Source organism: Rhinolophus hipposideros, assembly GCF_964194185.1.
Source record: "Rhinolophus hipposideros genome assembly, chromosome: 7".
Classification (NCBI taxonomy): Eukaryota; Metazoa; Chordata; class Mammalia; order Chiroptera; family Rhinolophidae; genus Rhinolophus; species Rhinolophus hipposideros.
In genome coordinates this window covers 95,339,377-95,358,309 of record NC_138053.1, presented here as the reverse complement: position 1 = coordinate 95,358,309, position 18,933 = coordinate 95,339,377, and the positions used below count along the sequence as shown (strand labels likewise).

Genomic DNA, 18,933 nt, shown 5'->3' with positions numbered 1-18,933 from the left:
AAATATCACAAATTCCCTTAAGACTGTGACCCTTTTTAGATCTATGAATGACCAATAGAGTTAGATGGACACATAGTCATCTAAAGAAAGACTTGTTATCCTGACATATTTCAATCAATTCTTGAAATGCACTTTTCAAGTGTTTTTACTTTTGGCAAATCAGTACCATTTATCAAAATCATCTTAAATGAAAATGCAGTATATAGAAAGCAAGATAATTCTTTATTAGTAAAAATGTATTCAATAGGTACTTACGTATAATACTTGTTCATCATAAATCAGTTGATTACACTGATGAGAAAATTTTGAAATTGGTATTACATCTATAAGGTGTATAGATTCAATGTATATTTAAGGTCTCTTTTCATGTTGGTCGGTTGGTTACCTTTTGTTGTTGTTTTTTTTATTTGTTTGATTATGGAAACAAAGAGTTGGTAGATGCTTTAAAATATTTGTTTAATATATAACTGTTCTACACAAACCCCTAGGAGGCAATTTAATGCCTTGCTGGACCTTTCCATATTAGAAATAGGTAATATTACTCATGTCAGTATTCACTTTATCTGTCATGATTTTCAACGATTTAAAAAAAATATTTTAAAAGATGAAATATAAATGAAACATTCGTGGAATTCCCTAATCTCCTCCCTGGAACCTTAGAATCTGACAAAACACAATATGGACTCGACTATTCTCAAACCTCTTTCCTCAAACTATTTGGCTCCAAGTACAACTCCAAGTGCATTTTTGCTATTGGAAAAATTCCGACCCAGCTAGCAAGATGAGGGACCTGAAATCTCCCCAGACAGCTTGATCCATTACAGTTTAGGTCAATGACCTACAAAGTTAAAGGTTACGAAAAGAAAGAAAATCTTCTAAATGGAATAAAAACTTGATATTCCCAGATGTTGGGCCACTCACACACTAAAGTAAGATCTATGGTCCCCTACAAGTGGCTGTTCTCCAGAGCATTAAAGAAGAGGCAACCTCTTTATCTTGCTATTGTGAGCACACAGATGAGGGAAAACAATATACGTGAGGTTCACGAGAAAGGCCACCAACCTTCGCATCATGAAGGAGTAATGCTTCTGGCTCCCAGCCAACAGGGAATGCTAACCAAATGTTTCATACAGCGTCAGTTTCTCTAGGAGGGCAATGCTTTGAGCAACCCAAAGCATTTAAGTGGCCTCATTAATCTTCATAACACCTCTAGATGTAAATAGGTAGTAAGAAGGGACACTGCCATCCTTCAGGGAGAAAGTCGGTGGTGCACAAGGTTAAGAGATCAGATTCTCGGAGTGGATTAATTGTACAGCTTAGGGGAGAGGCTCTCTATTTCCATTCCCCCCTCTCGTTACAGAAGTACAGAGCAAGAGTTTACCACGTTCACTTTAACAGCCATAGTGAATACAATATGAGCTTTTCCTTCCCTTGCTATGGACATACTTGTTATTCAAAGACTTAGAATAAAAAGCAATGGTACACATTCAGATGTAATAACCATATTACTTTTAGGAGTGCTAATATAAGAGCAATACATGGATCCCATAGACTGAATAATTCAAATCACAAAGCCATTAAATTTGGCAGACAGAGACTGACAATTTCAAAGGCCATTCATCCTTTCCCACTAGACAGCTGAGTGCATTTGCTCCCTCGTCAATGGAGTTTATTTCTTATTGACTGTAGAACTGAATAACTCACTCTTGTGTCCCATCACATCCCCCAGTGGCCTATTAGCAACAAATCACTAAGCACAACAATATATTCTCTGAGGGAGCAGTGTGGGCCTTAATAGACGAAGTTCATTTGTGTCTTCATGGAAAGTCATAAACTTCAGGCGGCATTAAAGGTTGAGCCATCATAAGCATATTAACTAAATGACTCATTTTATCTAGAGACACTATAAAACTTAACTCTGACCTCCATTAATTATGAAAGGCACAAGTGCTTTAAAATGACATTCTCTTAGAATAACTCAATTGGTCTCTGATGAATATAGCTATAAAATCAAAGAAAAAATTCCAAGTTCTTCCTGAACAGATAGGTGAGAGGCTTTCTTATAACCAAGACGCAGAAGACTGAATAATTAAGAAAGACAGACATACATTTTGCACAAAGACAAAACAGAGACAGAAAAGCAAGTAAATCTACTGGAAAATGTTTTAAACATAGTGATGGAAACTTGTGTCAAAGTTTAGACCATGGTAGATCATGAAACAATCTGAAGACAAAACACACACTGCACAAAAACTGTCACCATTTGGGCAAATCTGAGAGCTGACATCAGCTGAACAACTCGCCTCACCTGTACCCATGCCAGCTCCATCCTCTGCATGATTTCTCTGTATTTCCAGATTCCATGCTAACTGCTGTTGATACCCAACCGGCACAGAGCTTGAAATACTGACATGCTACATGGAACCCAAATTTTCAATGGCACTGATAGACTTTAAGGTTAAAATGTAAGTTTGGGACTTGGTAGCTAAGGAAAAGTAGTAATTTATATCCTTTAAAGCACAAAATGTTTTTATAAAAATTAATTATGTAACTGTAAATATTTACCATATCAACCATAACTACAGCTTTAAAGAACATGACGATTTAATTTCATCATGTAACCAACTTACATATTTCACCAACCTATCTATAATTGTTATTCCTAAGACCTTTGTTATGTTGGTTGGCTCCAAACTAATTCTAGAAGCCTTTATTTTTTCTGTGGTTATAACCATTCCAAACATAGCTCTTTCGCGTACTTTTCCCACCAGTTTTGGGAGTTTAGTTAAATTTTAAAACTACCAAACTGAACGTAGCTGTGTATTTAAATAGTTAGATCAAATTTAGATCACAGCTTTAGAATGCTGTATATGTTTTCCTTTGATAATATATTTTTAAATATGGTGACAAATGTGTAATTTCATATTATTATAATTCCTCAGCCAGAATTTTTCCTACCTTCCTGAGAGACTATAAATATGTGCATCGGGGCTATAAAACTTTTAAATAATTGTTATTCTATTATTGTTGTTGTTGTCGCATATATTCAGTACTCATGCTCCCAGAATTGTATTGGCTTATTTCATTCTTTAGTTCATTCCCCCAAAGCTATTTCAAACTCCTTATAAGTCCTGGTTATTAGAAATGTTTCAAAGAATACATCAAACCAAGATCAAACAGTCTTAATAGCACTATGGAATGTTTGAAGACCAAGATTAAAAGTCACAGAAGTAGACGGATAGCCTCTTGGTATTTGGCAAGTAGAAGGAAATAACTAAGATGGATTTTTAGTGGCAGCTACAATTACGACCAATGCTGTTAGCAAACTTCAGAGACACAGAATCAGAAAAACTGTTTCCCATAAGCTTATTTAAAGGGAGGGTTATTCATCAATATTGTTAATCACCCTGATAATTTTAAATTTTACTATGCTTTAAATGTTACTTGCAAATTTCTAAATGCTTTGAGGATTACTGCTCTAAATTTAACTCGCGACTTTTGCTTTTGTGTGTCCATTGGGTATTTGATTTGTTCCTTTCCATTTTTCAGTTAATAGAGACCATTTTTTCACTTGAAAGCATACCAACTGAATTATCTTATGATGCCTTTAACCTGTGTTTTCCTAGGTAATAGTCACTGTTCAAATTATCTCCATATGCAACTATTTTTCTGGGTTCTCTTCAGAATAAGAAAAATCTGAGATTCTTTTTCATGTATTCTCAAATAATCAAAGAATTAAAGCTCAGTCCCCATATGCTCAACCCCAGCTAATGCCATCACAACAAGCCACGCTCCCAAATCTTGTTCCCAAATCTCACAAGTGACCCTTGCTCTCAGCCACCCTGCTCTATTCGCTGTCAATCACCATCAAAGCCAAGTCTGAAATAGGTCTCAAATATGAGTTCTCTACATTTCCACTATCACTGGCTAAGTTTTACTTTTCTAAACTATCACCTGATTCACAGCCCCCAACTGCTGTCCCTATATCCAAATTCTCCAAACTCTAGCACTTTCCACTCACAACATGGCAGAAATACATCCATAATGCAAACCTGAGCATGTAAATAGCCTTAAACATCTCCTGAGCAACTAATGACTTTGGGAGAGGCTCTCTAATTTGCCAGGCCAGCAGATCATTGGGAGCTGGAGTAAACCAAGATTCCAACATGACTTCCAGAAATTCTAATTCAAATAATCCGAAGACAGACCTGGGCACCTGCATTCTTGGAAGACCACTCAGGTGACTCTCATGACTGCCTGAGTTGGAATCACAGGTCTAGAAGATTAAATCCAAACTCCTTTATAATCTGACCCCACCTAAGCTTGGGCCTCACCTATAATAACGTCCCTCTTAAAATCACCAACAGGTCCAGTGAAGCCACATCTGGGACTTCTGACTTTCCCCACGGTGTGATCCTTGTGACGGAAAGGGCCTATCCCACCTGCTAGACCTTTTATGCATCTCCAAAGACCAACTGGCAAAGCACCTTCTCAGTGCACCCTTTTCACCCCCAAGGACCATCATGCTCCTTTATGCTTGGTGTTTCCAGGGCCCTTTACTCAGGTCTTCCTGGCAGAACTGAATTGCCTGTTTTCTCCCACATCCACTAAGCCAGGAGACAGCAGAATTTTTCTTTAAGGGCCAGAGAGCAAAGAATCCATCTTTGTGGCCTCACTGGCAAATACTAATTTCTGCGGCCAAAGTTCTAAAGCGGCCACAGGTAATATACAAATGATGGGTGGGCTGTATTCCAATAAATCTTTAGTTACAAAAACTGGAGGCAAACTCAGACTTTAGCTTGCCAACCTTTGCACAATGCTATAAAGTCTTCATCTCTGTTTCCCCAATGCCTAAGGTACTTCCTGACATAAAATCAGCTCAATGAATATTTGATGAATGAAGAGGCATGAAAGAATAACTCCATGAAATAATAAATTCTGACAAACCCAAGGTGTGGCTGGCAAGGAGAAAATCTCTCAACACTCAAATATTGTATCACACACATACACATACTCAAAGAGGCTGATTCATTTTTATCACACTCCTTGTTGGCTCATTCATTGAATTTGGGAAAATGGAAGACTATATGTAGCATATAACTAAATAAATAACTATGCTGCTAGGCTTATCTGCACATCAGCTCCAGCATGGATGAAAGTACGCAGATTATTTTGTTTTTGAACAGTGAAAGGAAACACTGGTCAGAAGTCTTTCCCACAAGTGTGTGTGTAGACCACCTGTTTGTTAAAAGCTCATACTCCAGGACCAGCCTACAAACAACTGGATCAGCAGGCTTGGCAGTAGGGGGCAGAGAAAGCTGAGTTTTGAATGACTGCCCTTGGTGATACTTAGGTACACTAACGTTTGACAAATATTGGACAAAATTTAACAAAGCCAGTAGACAAAGAGCGAGGTTTTTAACACAGATTAGGTTAATTGATCACTAGGCCTTTTGGAAGAAAGGGGAGAACCAGCAGAAGGAAGAGAAAGAAAGCAGAGAATCTTAAGAGAAAAAGGCACACCCGTGAATCCAGTGCCAACAATGAGAAGGAAAGGATAGAGAAAGAAAATACTCAAACCATAAAATATAGGTTTAAAAAAATTCTAGGTGGGGCAAGGGTGAAAATGAAGAGCAGGAATGAAAAGCATCACCCTTCTTTTCATTACCAGCTGCTTTTACAAGTCGTAATTAATGTAAATAAAATATAAACATCATCATTACCTGGGATTTCTTCGCACGATGGGGGTCTATTGCTTTTTGGATGTGTTCCTAATTGCTAAGTTCATTCCAGTCAGCAGGAGTTACCTTTAATGTGTAAACTTGACTAAAATAATAGCCTTGGGAAAATAGAGGTTGTGGCTACTAGAAGCAGAAATTGCATAAAAATCTCCAGTTTCCTTTTAATTACATGCTGCTTCCAACAGATTAATTCTAAGGTAAAACTTTAAAATAAAAATAGGAACTATAACCACCAAAGGGAGAGAATGATATTAGTTAATTTTTTTAAATGACTGTTATATGAATCTGAAATTTAGCTCCCTTTGTTTAGAACCAGGGGCAAAATCATTCTGAAAACAGGAACTCATTCCAATTAAATAAAAGAGTGCCCCTTCAGTCCATGTGATCTTCTGGGAATATATGCTTTGAATGCTTAAAGCAAATTCAGACCCAGCACAACAGAAGTAATTTATCTTTCCTTTTTATCTTTAGTTTTGTAGATTCAAGCCATGAGCAAAACAAATGGTTCAAAATAATACACTACAATTTTTCAAGACCAGTTTGTTGTGACTGTTAGCAAGACCAACTTCTGCCTTGAAAGCATTCGGGTTTCAGTAGTAAACATGCTGATTAGAAATCTACTCGGCCATAGGAAAAGATAAAATCGTGCCATTTGTGACAACATGGATGGATCTTGAGATTATTATGCTAAGTGAAATAAGTCAGACAGGAAAAGTCAAAACCCATATGATTTCACTGATTTGTGGTATATAAAACTGAAAGCAAAAAAAAGAACAAGACAAGCAAATGAAAAAACAAAAATTCCTAGACACAGACTATAGTTTAAGGGTTACCAGAGGGTAAGGGGGAAAGGGTTCTAGAAGAGTGTAAACAGGGTCAAATATATGGTGATGGAAGGAGAACTGACTCTGGGTGGTGAACATACAATGTGATATATACATGATGTATTACAGAATTGTATACTTGAAACGTATGTAACTTTACTCACCACTGTCACCCCAATAAACATTAATTTAAAAAATCTATACCATTTATAGTACAAACATATATACAGAAATATCTTCCAATAAATGGAAATAGTCCATTGACGATAATGGCAAGTTCCATGCATGCTGCACAGTGGTCTGTACTCACATCACGTCAGGTGTTGCAAGGAGACTCAGGCATCCCCGTTACCCTTTCTTTTGATATCTTTATAATGTTGCCATTTTGTGATGCCTTTTAAATAGAATTAAAATTAAAAATCTCCAAGGACATAAATTGGTATATTTGTCATCAATTAGGATGGGTACCTGACCCAAGCATTGGGTGTACGGGCTTCAATCTCACCACCTGACAAGCAGGTGGTTGGGCTTCCTGACTCCAGGTGTTGTGTGAGAGCTTACAGGTGAGTGTTCTTACTGAAATATCACAGGTTGCAGGACTATGCCCTTCAATTTATATGTTTACATGACTATGACGTTTGTTAGAGAAGAGTAAGATGATCAGAAATCAAGTTATGGAAAGAAAATAACAGAAAGATCAAAAAACAAACAAATAAAAGAAGCTGAAATAAACTCCCATTCTCCTTCATGAGAAGCTCTTTTTCCTTATTGCTGTGTGGCTTGGTGCTTTATACAAATATGGTCAATTTATAAACTTCCTGATTACTGCCAAACACTGCACTGTGTGCGGACCAAGTGAATTGCCATTTGAAATAACATTTAAATTCAGCACAGAATCACTTGTCGTCCTTACAATGAACCTGAATCACTAAAGAACAACAGATTCATTTGGAGAATAAAAAATATAATCACCATCTCTTACATCTGTTGTTACAATCCTAAATGCAGGAAACTTATACTTGTGTCAACTTTGTGGTCTATTATTACTATCATTACTTTTATAATTATCTATACAAAACCCTCTAAAGCACAAGATAGCTTTGGAATTATGGAATTCGTTCTGGAATTTTTCTTGATATCTATATATCATGGGAACTGCATTTAGCAGATTTTTTGACAGAGAAGTATAAAAATCATTGATAAAATTTTATCCCAATAGTAAAAACCAACAGAAATCAAATAACGCAGGGAAATAACTGAAAGGGTTAACTAGGATTATTTCTGAAATTGTGTTGTTGTTTTTTGTTGTTTGTTTGGATTTTTTGTTGTTGTTGTCGTTATGCTTTACTGTATTTTCCACGTTTTCTAGAATAAAAATGCCTGAATCTCGTCATTGAAAACAGCGACATTATTAATTTTTAAGGAGGTTTGGTTAAAACAGGATATGAACATCAGTGCTTTTAAAATATTATGAAAGATAATGTGCTCCATGCAACTGGGAAATTTAGGGCTCCTTCCAGAAATTGTATGAATTCAGACCCAAGACTTTCTGTAACTACGTAACACAAATAGCCTAAAGACAGGTTTTTCTTTTGTAGCACAATGAACTTCTTTTTGTAAAAAATCTTGAACTGAATTCAATTTCAGGAACGTAAAGTATCGCTGATATGAAGTAAAACCATCCAGTAAATGGCTTTACAAAGCCTAGTGCTGATATGAAAGAAAAAAAAAACAAAAAGACTCTCAATACATTTTTCCACCGCTCATATCTTTAAACCATTACAGATTTCTAAAATATATACTTGCTATCTAAACTGCTTTTTCTAGATCAAGCCCTCCCAAACAGGAATCAAGAGTACTGGGTTATTTTTAAAGTTTTATAACTGGCTCACACTCCTTTTCAAACATTCTGAGCCTCATCCCACCAGGTTTCCTAGGTAAAATTCCTATTCTCACTCAGTGGTATCTGCCAGAAATATACATGCACATGTAAGCCAAAACCCATGGATATCCGCAGAGCTCCCTACCGCTGTGCTTCCTGGGTGCCCGTTACTGGGACAATCACTTTTCATGGATTGTTTCACTTAATCCTCACAACAGCTGAAAGGACTAGAAACAATTATATCAATTTTTAAGATGAGAAAATTAGACTCTGAAATGGGCTCCAGGTCACGCAGCTAAGCAAGTGCAGTCTACTCCTTTCTTTTGTTTATCGAGTGTCTACAGTGTACCACGCACTGTTCTAGAATAGAAAATACACACTCCCAGTGTTTCTTATCTGAAATTCCAATTTTACCAACACATCCTGGACTTTCATGTGCTAAATCTGGAGATTCTATTTCTCCAGATCACCACAACACACGCCAAGCTGACTCAGTGGCTAGTGCAATCCCTCTCGGTGTGTCTAGGCTGGCGCTGTGGTGAGATGAGGCAGATGGAGATTTCCAGAAACACAGATAGGACCTCCGGGGCCACTGGGATGGAGACCTTCAGGGACGGGTGTTCCCTGGGGACACTCGCCAGGTGCTGTCTCCAGCCAGGACAGGACCATGACATGTCTCTTCTAAGTCTCATTTTGCTCGGTGGCTTCTTACATCCAGTAGGAGCATGTGTGTCACTAACCAAATGCCAGCCAGTGGCAGAGTGTATATACCTGTGCAGGGCTGCCAGTGCAACCTCCAGAAACAATGCAGAGTCTTTTGAGTCAAGCTCACCACAAAGTTCCTTAGAATTGAATGAGGGAAGCTAGACACAGCTACACCAGTTGGGGTCATGGTTGCACCGGCTGTCCCAGCAGGGGGCGCTGTTCCTGCTTTACTTAAGGGAAAGCGCTCATTTTCCCTAAGGGTTGGCTTTGGGGTTCAGAGACTGCCACTCCCTTGTTCCCTGGCTTACAGTAAAGCAGTTAAAAATTCCTGCAACATACAGCAAGCTCCCAGGGATGGAATTTGATGGAAGGCAGCATCAGAAATCCTCAAGTATTCCTGAAGTAAGCAAAAGCACACCAGTAAGCCCATCCAGTCCACACTCGCTGTCTATGAACAAACATCAAAAGAGATGCAGGTGACAAGTTCAGTGCTAGGAACTAAACCAACTTCTGTCTATTCATTTAAAGTTACGACCACATATCTCAACATCCTCACGTGTTGGGTAGATGCAGAGGGCTCCTTAAGATCTGAGAGCAAAAGCAATGATCTGAGAAACTGTTCGATGTTTGTCTAGAAGGCCCAGAATGTAAGCCAGATTTAGCTTCACTCAGATCTACGTGGAAACTGTACAATCTCTCTTGCTATGAAAGGTATATTTTATAATCTAGTAAATTTGGGCAAGACACATGAGCACTTCACTGCTTAAAGTGCTTTCGTTGGATGCCAGAAGAGTTCAAATCTACAAATGGCCTCTTTCTTCAAGTTCAATGTCATTTTTCCTAAGACATGAATAAAAAGTGTTGCTTATATATCATCCTTAAAATGGAAGGATAGGTGATTTGAAGGCAGGGATTATGTATGTTCTCTAAGGAAGTCATGGTAGGTATGAGAAGAGCAATTCAAGATCTGTGCTGATTGCGTACCGGTGGCCTCATTTTCAAACTGGGATGTCAAATGTTGACCTGGATACAGGAGCAAGTGAACTTTAAGAGGCATAAATAATAACAACTTCCTTGAATTCTCAATATACTGGTAAATAGCCTAATGGAGCTCACAAAGAAAGGTAACATGGGCCAGAATGGACGTATGGTCTCTTGATCTCTAGAGGTTTACTGAAGAATCTAGTGAGAAATTAAGAACGGTTTCTTCAGTCAAATTGCCCGGGTCTGAAACCTGGGTCCATCTTATATTACACATAATACATATTCCCTGGGGAAACATATTTATCCACTTCCTGCCTCAGTTTCCTTATGTCTAAAATAGAGATGTTGACGATACCTACCTCTCAGTTTGCCTGGGAGGAGAAAGTGAATGAATACATGTTAGAACAGCTCCTGGCACATGGGAAGGGCCCAATAAATGCTTGCTGTAAAAAGCAGTAGTCATTCTACCATTAGTAGAATGACACTCATATTTATGACACTCATATTGTATTTCATTCTTGGAAGAAATGTTAGTCAGCACTCGTTAACTCTGGCAGAGCCGCTCATGTGTGACTGCACAGATGTACAATGAAGTCCGCATGTATCTGCAGTGGCAAAACGGAAGATCTCTCACCTTGCTCCTACAACAAGTTCTTTCTGTCCTGGGTCAAATGTTAACTGCGAGAAATCCACAGCATTCTTCGCTCTGAACTCGCGTAACCAGGGGCCAATTTCTAAATAGGAAAAATAAATAAATAAAAAGATAAAAATGAATGACTTTTCCTCTGGGGACTTCAGGTAGCACACATTACATTTCAGAGAGGACTTGAAAGTCCCCTGATGTGATCTTTCAGGGGCCACTGGAGGTTTCCATCAGATGTCACATAATCCACACTGAGAATGCGTAATGCACGGAACATAGCGACCCAGGAAAGAGCGAGCAAGGGATCAGTGCTCGGTTGTGATGGACAAGCCAGATGAGCAATTTCCTGTCAGCGCTGGGCTGGGCAGAAAATAACACGGCATTTACACGGCTCATCCGAGGACCACTAAATACAGACAAGACCATTTCCCATGCAACTTGACTGGGAAACGATGAAAACTTGGGAGATGTCACCAAAGCCCTCCTTAGGAACAAGGACAAACACGAGAGCACCATTTGCCTTCTTTCAAAGTGGCCGTTCTATGTCCCTGTCCTTTGGGTTTCTATTTTGGCCCCAGGATTAGACTTGTTAAACACATTAGTCCTCTCTAGATGAGAAATCCACAGTTACTTCCAGGCCTCATTTGTATTTTTTTTTTTCCCTAAGGGAAATCAGGAAACAGCCACTCTTTAGAGGCAGGTTTTTACAAGAACTATTAAATCCTATTAAACAACCTCCAGCCTAGAGTGCCGCTTCATGAGCCATTTTTGCAACTTTCCTTAGCTCATTTCTGACACTGAAAAAATACAGAGGGACTCCCTGCCATTGTGCCACACCTTATCATTATTCCTGATAACTAATCTTGTTATCTGATTGCCTTTTTCCTTGGATTTAGTGTTTTTAATGACAGCACACTGACTAAACAGGCACATAACTGTGAAATCAACAAACTTCTGGGTTCCAAGAAAAAGTGTGCAGTACAGAAGTAATCTCTTTTCACAAAAGCAGATGCTAGAAACATCTAACATGGAAATGCACCCATGCCCCATAACGTGTTCTGTAGAAACGCCTTCATTCATGCAAATGAGATGGATTATTTTCAAGCAATAGCGTTATATAATAAACATGGCATTTCTCTACTTTCAGTTATTGGGGGAGAAATGACATAGACTGAAAGCTCTATTCTGCTTACAGGAAGCCACGTTGACTTACATAGAGACTATTTGGTTTTTCCAGTTTTAATGTGTACGGTATCTTGAGTCTTTTTAGTATTTTATATAAATTTCTTCATTTTATAGGCAAGTCGATTGAAACAAAATACTTACTTATAATAAAGTATGTACAGGCACTGGAACTACAAAAATTTATTAATAAATGGTGCTTCCAGGAGTTTATAATTCAGTTAAGGAACTGGCCCTAACCCCTTCTTTAAACACTGAATCTATAAATACAGGTGTGGACAGATGTTTATAGAGTGACAGAAAATATTCATACATAGAAAGATGACTGGGGGCTTAGGTAAAACGAAAGGAAAGGGCTTAGGTAAAACTTGCTTCTCATGCATTTACCTTTCTTTTCATTTAGGGGAATTGGAAGAGAGTGACAAACAGGAGCCAGGATGAAGAGATATCCTACACTGAGCAATGGAAAAGTGGTTACACCACTTCTTAAACACCCTCAGGTAATACAAGGAGACAGGTGGGGATGCGAGGGGGGAATGAGTTAACAGCATACGGTTCCATCAATATTGTGCAATTTTCTTTATTTAAATTTCTGACACGTTTCCCCATTAAAACTGTATTTTTATGGTTAACACTAGATCACAGTTGAACAATCTGCCTATTCCCCTTTGTTTTGATTTTCCTGTGCATTCATCCAAAAGGTTGGCCTATTTCACCTCTGTGCATCTCCTGGCTTCCTAGCTTACTGGACACCAGGATGGCAGAAAGTTCCTGCACCAACCCCTGTCTCTAACGGAAAATATGCCCACAGCAATACCTGTGCTTTCAACTTTCCCTATAAAATCAGAAGCATGATGCTCTGGGCTCTTTGATGACCAGACGCTCCAGCTTGGCTTCAATCCCATTTCTTCCCTTGTCTTTAATCCCGTCCTTAAATTACCTCTTTTTCCCCTCGAATATCCCAGATGTTATAAAATCCCTTCCCATCTGCCTATAAGAATATGCATGCTCCCCTCATTAAAAAAGAAAGCCTCTAAAAATATAGTTTCTTTGTACTCTTTTGTTACTACAGTTTCAAACACCCAAACAAAATACATAATGAACTCCCAAGCCCAGTGTGTCATACAGGGCTGCAGGCTCAGTTTTACATGTAAATTTTATCAACTTCTTAAGAAACATATAATCCCAGTTTTAAACATATTATGTCAGACATTAGACAAAGAGGTAAAGCTCCTCTTCTCTCTGCAGTGCTGAGCTTATTGTGATCTTGATAATCTTGATACTAAGGCTACACAAGGACATTATAAGAAAGAAAAATCACGGGCCACCGCATTTAAGAACATGGCTGAAAATAGTCCTAAGGAGATAGCTGTATTAGCCTCTCTCTCTCTCTCTCTCTCTCTCTCTCTCTCTCTCTCTCTCTCTCATAGAATAGGTTGAATGCAGAAACACAAGGATAGTTCAACAAGGTGTCAGTAGAATTCACCACAATAACAAAGTTCAGTAGCAGCATGAAGAATTTACTGAGCTGCTTTCTAAGGAATCAGAAAATGAGCTGTTACAGATTCATCAGAAGAGCTAGGGGAGTACAGAGTTAGGAGAAGAGAGACTAGCTGGGCAGGTGGGCAGGAGAAGAGAAACAAGCTCACCAGAGGCCAAAGAAAGATCAGGGAGAGTATGGCGATCAGGGGAGGGCACACAGAATGTGGTGAGTTTCAGAGATACATTTTTCAAAAACATTGACATTCTTAATACATGTTCATGTCTTCTAAATAATGGGTTCATCTTTTCCTCCTACCTCTCTGTTCTGTTCTTGCTGAAAGAACCGTGTGATGAAATGGAACTTAAATATGGCAGCCAACACGACCACTGTTTGGAAGTTAAACCATAACATAAAACCCGCACATTTGAACTGAATACTTTGTAGATATTTTTTAATGTTAGATATTAATCATCCTAGCTAATGCATTCATTGCACAAACATGATTGTGGAAATATAGCCTCTGGCAATGATTTTTTTTATTGCAGAATTAGCTGCCATGATTCACATTTGCCTTCTCTTATTACCACACAAGCATCCACAATTGTTTTGTAAATAGTCTACCAAAAGTGTACTAATTCAATTTTTAAAAGAACCCAGTGTAGAGCTTCAAGAAATAATTATTTTTAGTATTGATAAATTTTGTCCAAATAATTGGCATATGCACTAGAGACTAGCTTAACCGATTGAAGTCCATTGCCACCTCCCCAAACAAAACAAAGAAAAAGGAGTCAAAGTTACTGTTAAAAAAAAAAAAAAAAGCAAACACTCTAAAGATATCCAAGGTAATCATGGCTGTAAGCCAAGAAAACCTTCAAAGCCTGATAAGCAAGGATCAGAGGGAATTCTGCTGATAAAGAATAGCTCTTGTCTAAAACCTGTCTTCCCAAACCCAGATTGATGGCTTCTCCACCGGCTGAAGACTGCAGCACTGACGGCCGGAGACCAAGCTGACTTGTGGGCATATGATGGGCAGGGAAACCTCCCAGGCAGAATAAGGGTGGCTCTGAGTAGCCTGAATTTATTCTTTCAAACTTCAGTCAATTAAGGATGGGAGAAAGCAGGGTGGTGAAACTTCTTTGGGGAACTTGAAACCCATATCATAAACTAAGTAACAGTTTAAAGTGGGAGGGGCCAGGGATGGTGGGTAAAGGTGAATGGAAAGACACTAGAGCACAGGTACAATATAAATCCACAGAAATATAAGTGCAAACCAAGGCTCACTCTTTACAATTATGCTTTGGTTCAATCTCCATCTAATATTGTACATGCAAATAATAATGACAATAGCATGATTATTGGTAAAGCAGCTAACAAAAATAGCTCATGTTTAAACAGTATATGCCATCTGATAGATGTCGCTCTACATACTTTACACATGTTAGCTCCTGTATTTCTCACACCCACCCTATTACAGGTGAGGAAACCAAGTCTTGCTGAAGTCAACAGCTCGTAAGAGCCACTCCATATTTTGGAGTTGGTGTTTTCAGCCACTACACTACACTTTTAAATGGCAGTGAGTCAAAAATGCACCTTTCTATGTGACACATTTTGAAAGTAACAGGAAGAAAGAAAAATCTACGACCTCTTCACTTTGAAAGTGAATTTATTCTCATTGATCTATACTGTTAAGTAAAAGTTACCACCCACTTGGGTTTGAACTACGGGCTTGAAAACAGTGAAATACAATCGCAGAAGGCTGGGTCTCCCAAAACCAGTTACTATGTCAACCTGTAAATAGAACATTTACTGGTTTTGCTGTTGTTATTGTATATAACCATGATTTACAAGTTAGTTAAGATCTATAGGAAAAAGCATTCACTATTTTCACTAGTTAGGTTTTATGATCCAAGGGTCTTTATGTAAGTAAGGGGGAAGAAAATGTCAATACCAGTCACTGCTCTGCTTTACTGGAGTGAAGAACATTCTGGAATGAGAAGGGGGGATGACACAAACAGAGTGAATGGCTGGGTTTCTAAGCAGTCTAAGCCACTAGCTGTGATATGGGGGACAAGACACTGTTCTGAAAATGCATGAGCTGGGTTCTCACCTCCTCCGGAAGGGCACCTCTGCTGGCAGAGCACGGTGAGGAATTCTCTTGGCTAGGCATTCTGGAAGTTCTCCTTGCCTGCCCCTTGCCTGAGTTGTGAAAAGAATCATTCTACGTCAAAGATACCTATGGCTCTTTAAATCTCCTTGCTTCAGACTTCATTTTCGGCTTCATTGCATTACATAAACCATTCGACCAATGCACTCTGAGCTAAAAATATGATTGGAAAACAAAGGAGTAGAATTTTAAAAAGCCATAAGAAGAACAGTGTGGCAGGACTGTGCTGATTTACTGCCCTGTTTCTTGATTGCTACCATTTTTCTTTCTTTTTCCATTTCCATCTGCTTTTCCAGGCCTCTTCTTCCAACAGTCACTCAGAGCAAGTCAGGGCACTTTAGACAGCAGGTCGACAGCACCCCCAGCCATGTTTCATCCCCCAAAAATAAGATACATCAGGCTTTCGACTACCTGAGCCATGGCTGAAATTCTGTAAGTGATAATAACAGATTCAAGTCCTGTGGAGGAAAAAGGGCTTCTACAAAAAGTACCCTCACGGGTGACCTGGTCATAAACCCCTAACTGGGCAAGTCATGGTGGGTAGTCAACCCCAGGCCTATATTTCTTTAGTGAAAGGTTTATCTTCGCTTTAAGCAGCCCTGTCCATTGTTTCTGTGCACCTAGGTTCACACCCCTTTGAAATAACCACCCTCAAGAGAGCACAGAAAATTGTTAACTGTCCTGTAATCCAATTCCCGCCTTCCTTTCTCCCACCCCCATGTCATCTTCCTTACGTTCCCTCCTTAATTTCAAATACATAAAAGAAGCTGCAAAACTGTCATTCTCTGGAGTATTTGAGATCTTGCTTCCTGGCAATTATCATCAGTTTGGCTCCAATAAACTCTTATAAAAATTCTCTATAGGTTTGGACGTTTCTTACACGAACAGTCCCAAAGCCTCATGTGTTTGCTGAGCCAAGGCAAAACACTTCATCAGGGAGGAAATTTATGCTTGTGGAAAAAAGATATATCCAAATTACTGATGTCTCTTATTTACACTGCTGTTACTGTCTATATTTTCAGTGTTTACTTGGTTTTAGGAACTCTGTGACATATTTTTACATGTTAACAATTTATTTCATTTAATGTTCACAATCCTGTGAAGCTAGATCTATAATGTTTGTTACAGAAATAAAAAATAAAAGTTAAACATCCAGAGATTTTGACAAGTTAAACATCTTGCCCAATATAACATAAGCGGTAAAGGGGTAGGTTGGAATTTAATGGCAGGATAGGATGAAGGAAATACTCCCAGGAGGTCCAAATTTAAAATCAATTTTCCAAGGAATGTATCATGTACATTAATCCTTAGCACACAGTAACATCAGCATGGATCAATTTATTGGAAACAGTAGTTGCCACCCACGAAAAGAGAGCAAAATTGGAAAAAAGGGATTCCGTGGTAATTTTCAGGTGGTGACAAGCATAGCCAGCCCAAGAGGGCAACCTGGAGAAAGGGAAGGTCCTATAGAAAATCAGAAAGAAACCAGGGTCCACCACGGGCAACAAGGCATCCAGAGGAAAACAATCACAACAGTGGAAAATTTGTCTCCGGCGTTTTTGTCCAAGGCAGGTCCTAGTTACATTGGTTTACTTAGAGATAGGCAAATACACCTTGCCTTACTTTAGCTTTGGAGAAAGGATTGAAAAATATCAGGCCAATTTTGTTTCTCCAAATGTATAGGTCTCAATTATTTTCTCTCTAATTCCTACCTAGGACTTGGTAGAATCCAAGTAGTTACAGCGGGACATGACACTGGCGAGGGAGAAGGGGGGAGGAAATTGACCCCCCCTTCCCCAATTTTATAGTTGATAAAGCTAAGGACAGAGAAGTCACATGACCTCCCAAAGTCACACACCAATGAGTGGCAAAGTGGAAAGTCCTGAGTCCCACGACTTCTCCAGCAGTCTGGGTTCTTCCCCATCACAGCATTAGAACATCCAAGTGGGAATGCCAGGGGGTGGTCTCTGCCAGACTTATCTGAGCACATACAGCTTTCTAAATTGTGGTTATTTTAAAGGACTAACATACCTATATGTAGAGTTAGGTATAATATATTCATATATATGTGCATATGCAGGTGTATGTGTGTACACATATGTTTCTTCAAACATAATTACACGGACAGATACATAAATAAGTATATAAAATCATATGAGAACATATATCTATACTAGATACAAGTATATGTGTATATATATAGTTTTACATAGTTATGTATAAATACAGGCATCAGTATGATCATTCATATATATATATACACACACATATATGCTTGTATACATGTATTTGCATAAGTGTACATAAAGAGATATTATACATAAATTATATATGTATATATATATACTATATAAAAGTGTGTGTGTATGTGTGTGTGTATACAATATACACTCAAGACTACAGTAGAGAAGAAAAAGTGGTCTTGAAATCTTGCTACAGGCAATGATTAAAATGTTCCATTGATATGACTTTTTCTGTAAAATAAAACAGAACTCTTCAATAACCAATTAGAGAAATTCAAACATTTTTATATCAGCAAAAACAAAGAGGATCCAACATATCAAGAATATACACAATGGAATACTATTCGGCCATAAGAAAAGATGACATAGTACCACTTGCGACCACATGGATGAATCTTGAGATTATAATGCTAAGCAAAATAAGTCAAACAGAAAAAGTAGAAAACCATATGATTTCACTGATATGTGGTATATAAAACTGAAAACAACAAAAGAACAAGAAAAGCAAATGAAAAAACAAAAACTCATAGACATAGACAATAGTTTAGTAGTTACCAGAGGGTAAGGGGAAAAGGGTTCTAGAAGAGTGTAAACAGGGTCAAATATATGGTGATGGAAGGAGAATTGACTCTGGGTGGTGAACACACAATGTGAGACATAGAGGATGTATTACAGAATTGTACAACTGAAATCTATGTAACTTTACTAACAATTGTCACCTCAATAAACTTTAATTAAAAAAAAAGAAAGAAAGCCTAGAGCATCCTTTATTTACATTTTTATTTGTAAACATGACACATAAAACATGGTATTTTAACAAGCTATCAGTGCTTTCTCATATTCTTTTTGTCTTTACTTGTGTATCTGCTCCACGAGTCAGGTGTTCTATCAAGTCTCTTTGTGGTTTCTTTGTAATGACATATAATACACCTCATCCATTCTTCAGATGTTCACTATAGGAAAAACCCACCAACTGCAAATTTGGCAAAATATCTGTGCTCTGGAATCGGGTTGTTCTAAAGTTCACTACTTCACCTTGGGCAACCTGCCTGCTAGATTTCGAAGAAATCCAAAAGCTGTGA

The 18,933-nt window shown here is 38.3% G+C and overlaps 1 protein-coding gene across 3 annotated transcripts in view; it reads right to left on the bottom strand.

Annotated features, from left to right (window-relative positions):
* SEMA5A (semaphorin 5A) overlaps positions 1-18,933 on the bottom strand; it is a 427,518-nt gene that overhangs the window by 220,262 nt on the left and 188,323 nt on the right. For all 3 annotated transcript variants that reach the window (XM_081053769.1, XM_081053771.1, XM_081053770.1), the window contains one exon: positions 10,771-10,870. In XM_081053769.1, the coding sequence (XP_080909895.1) occupies positions 10,771-10,870 (100 nt within the window). The remainder of the gene's footprint in view (positions 1-10,770; positions 10,871-18,933) is intronic.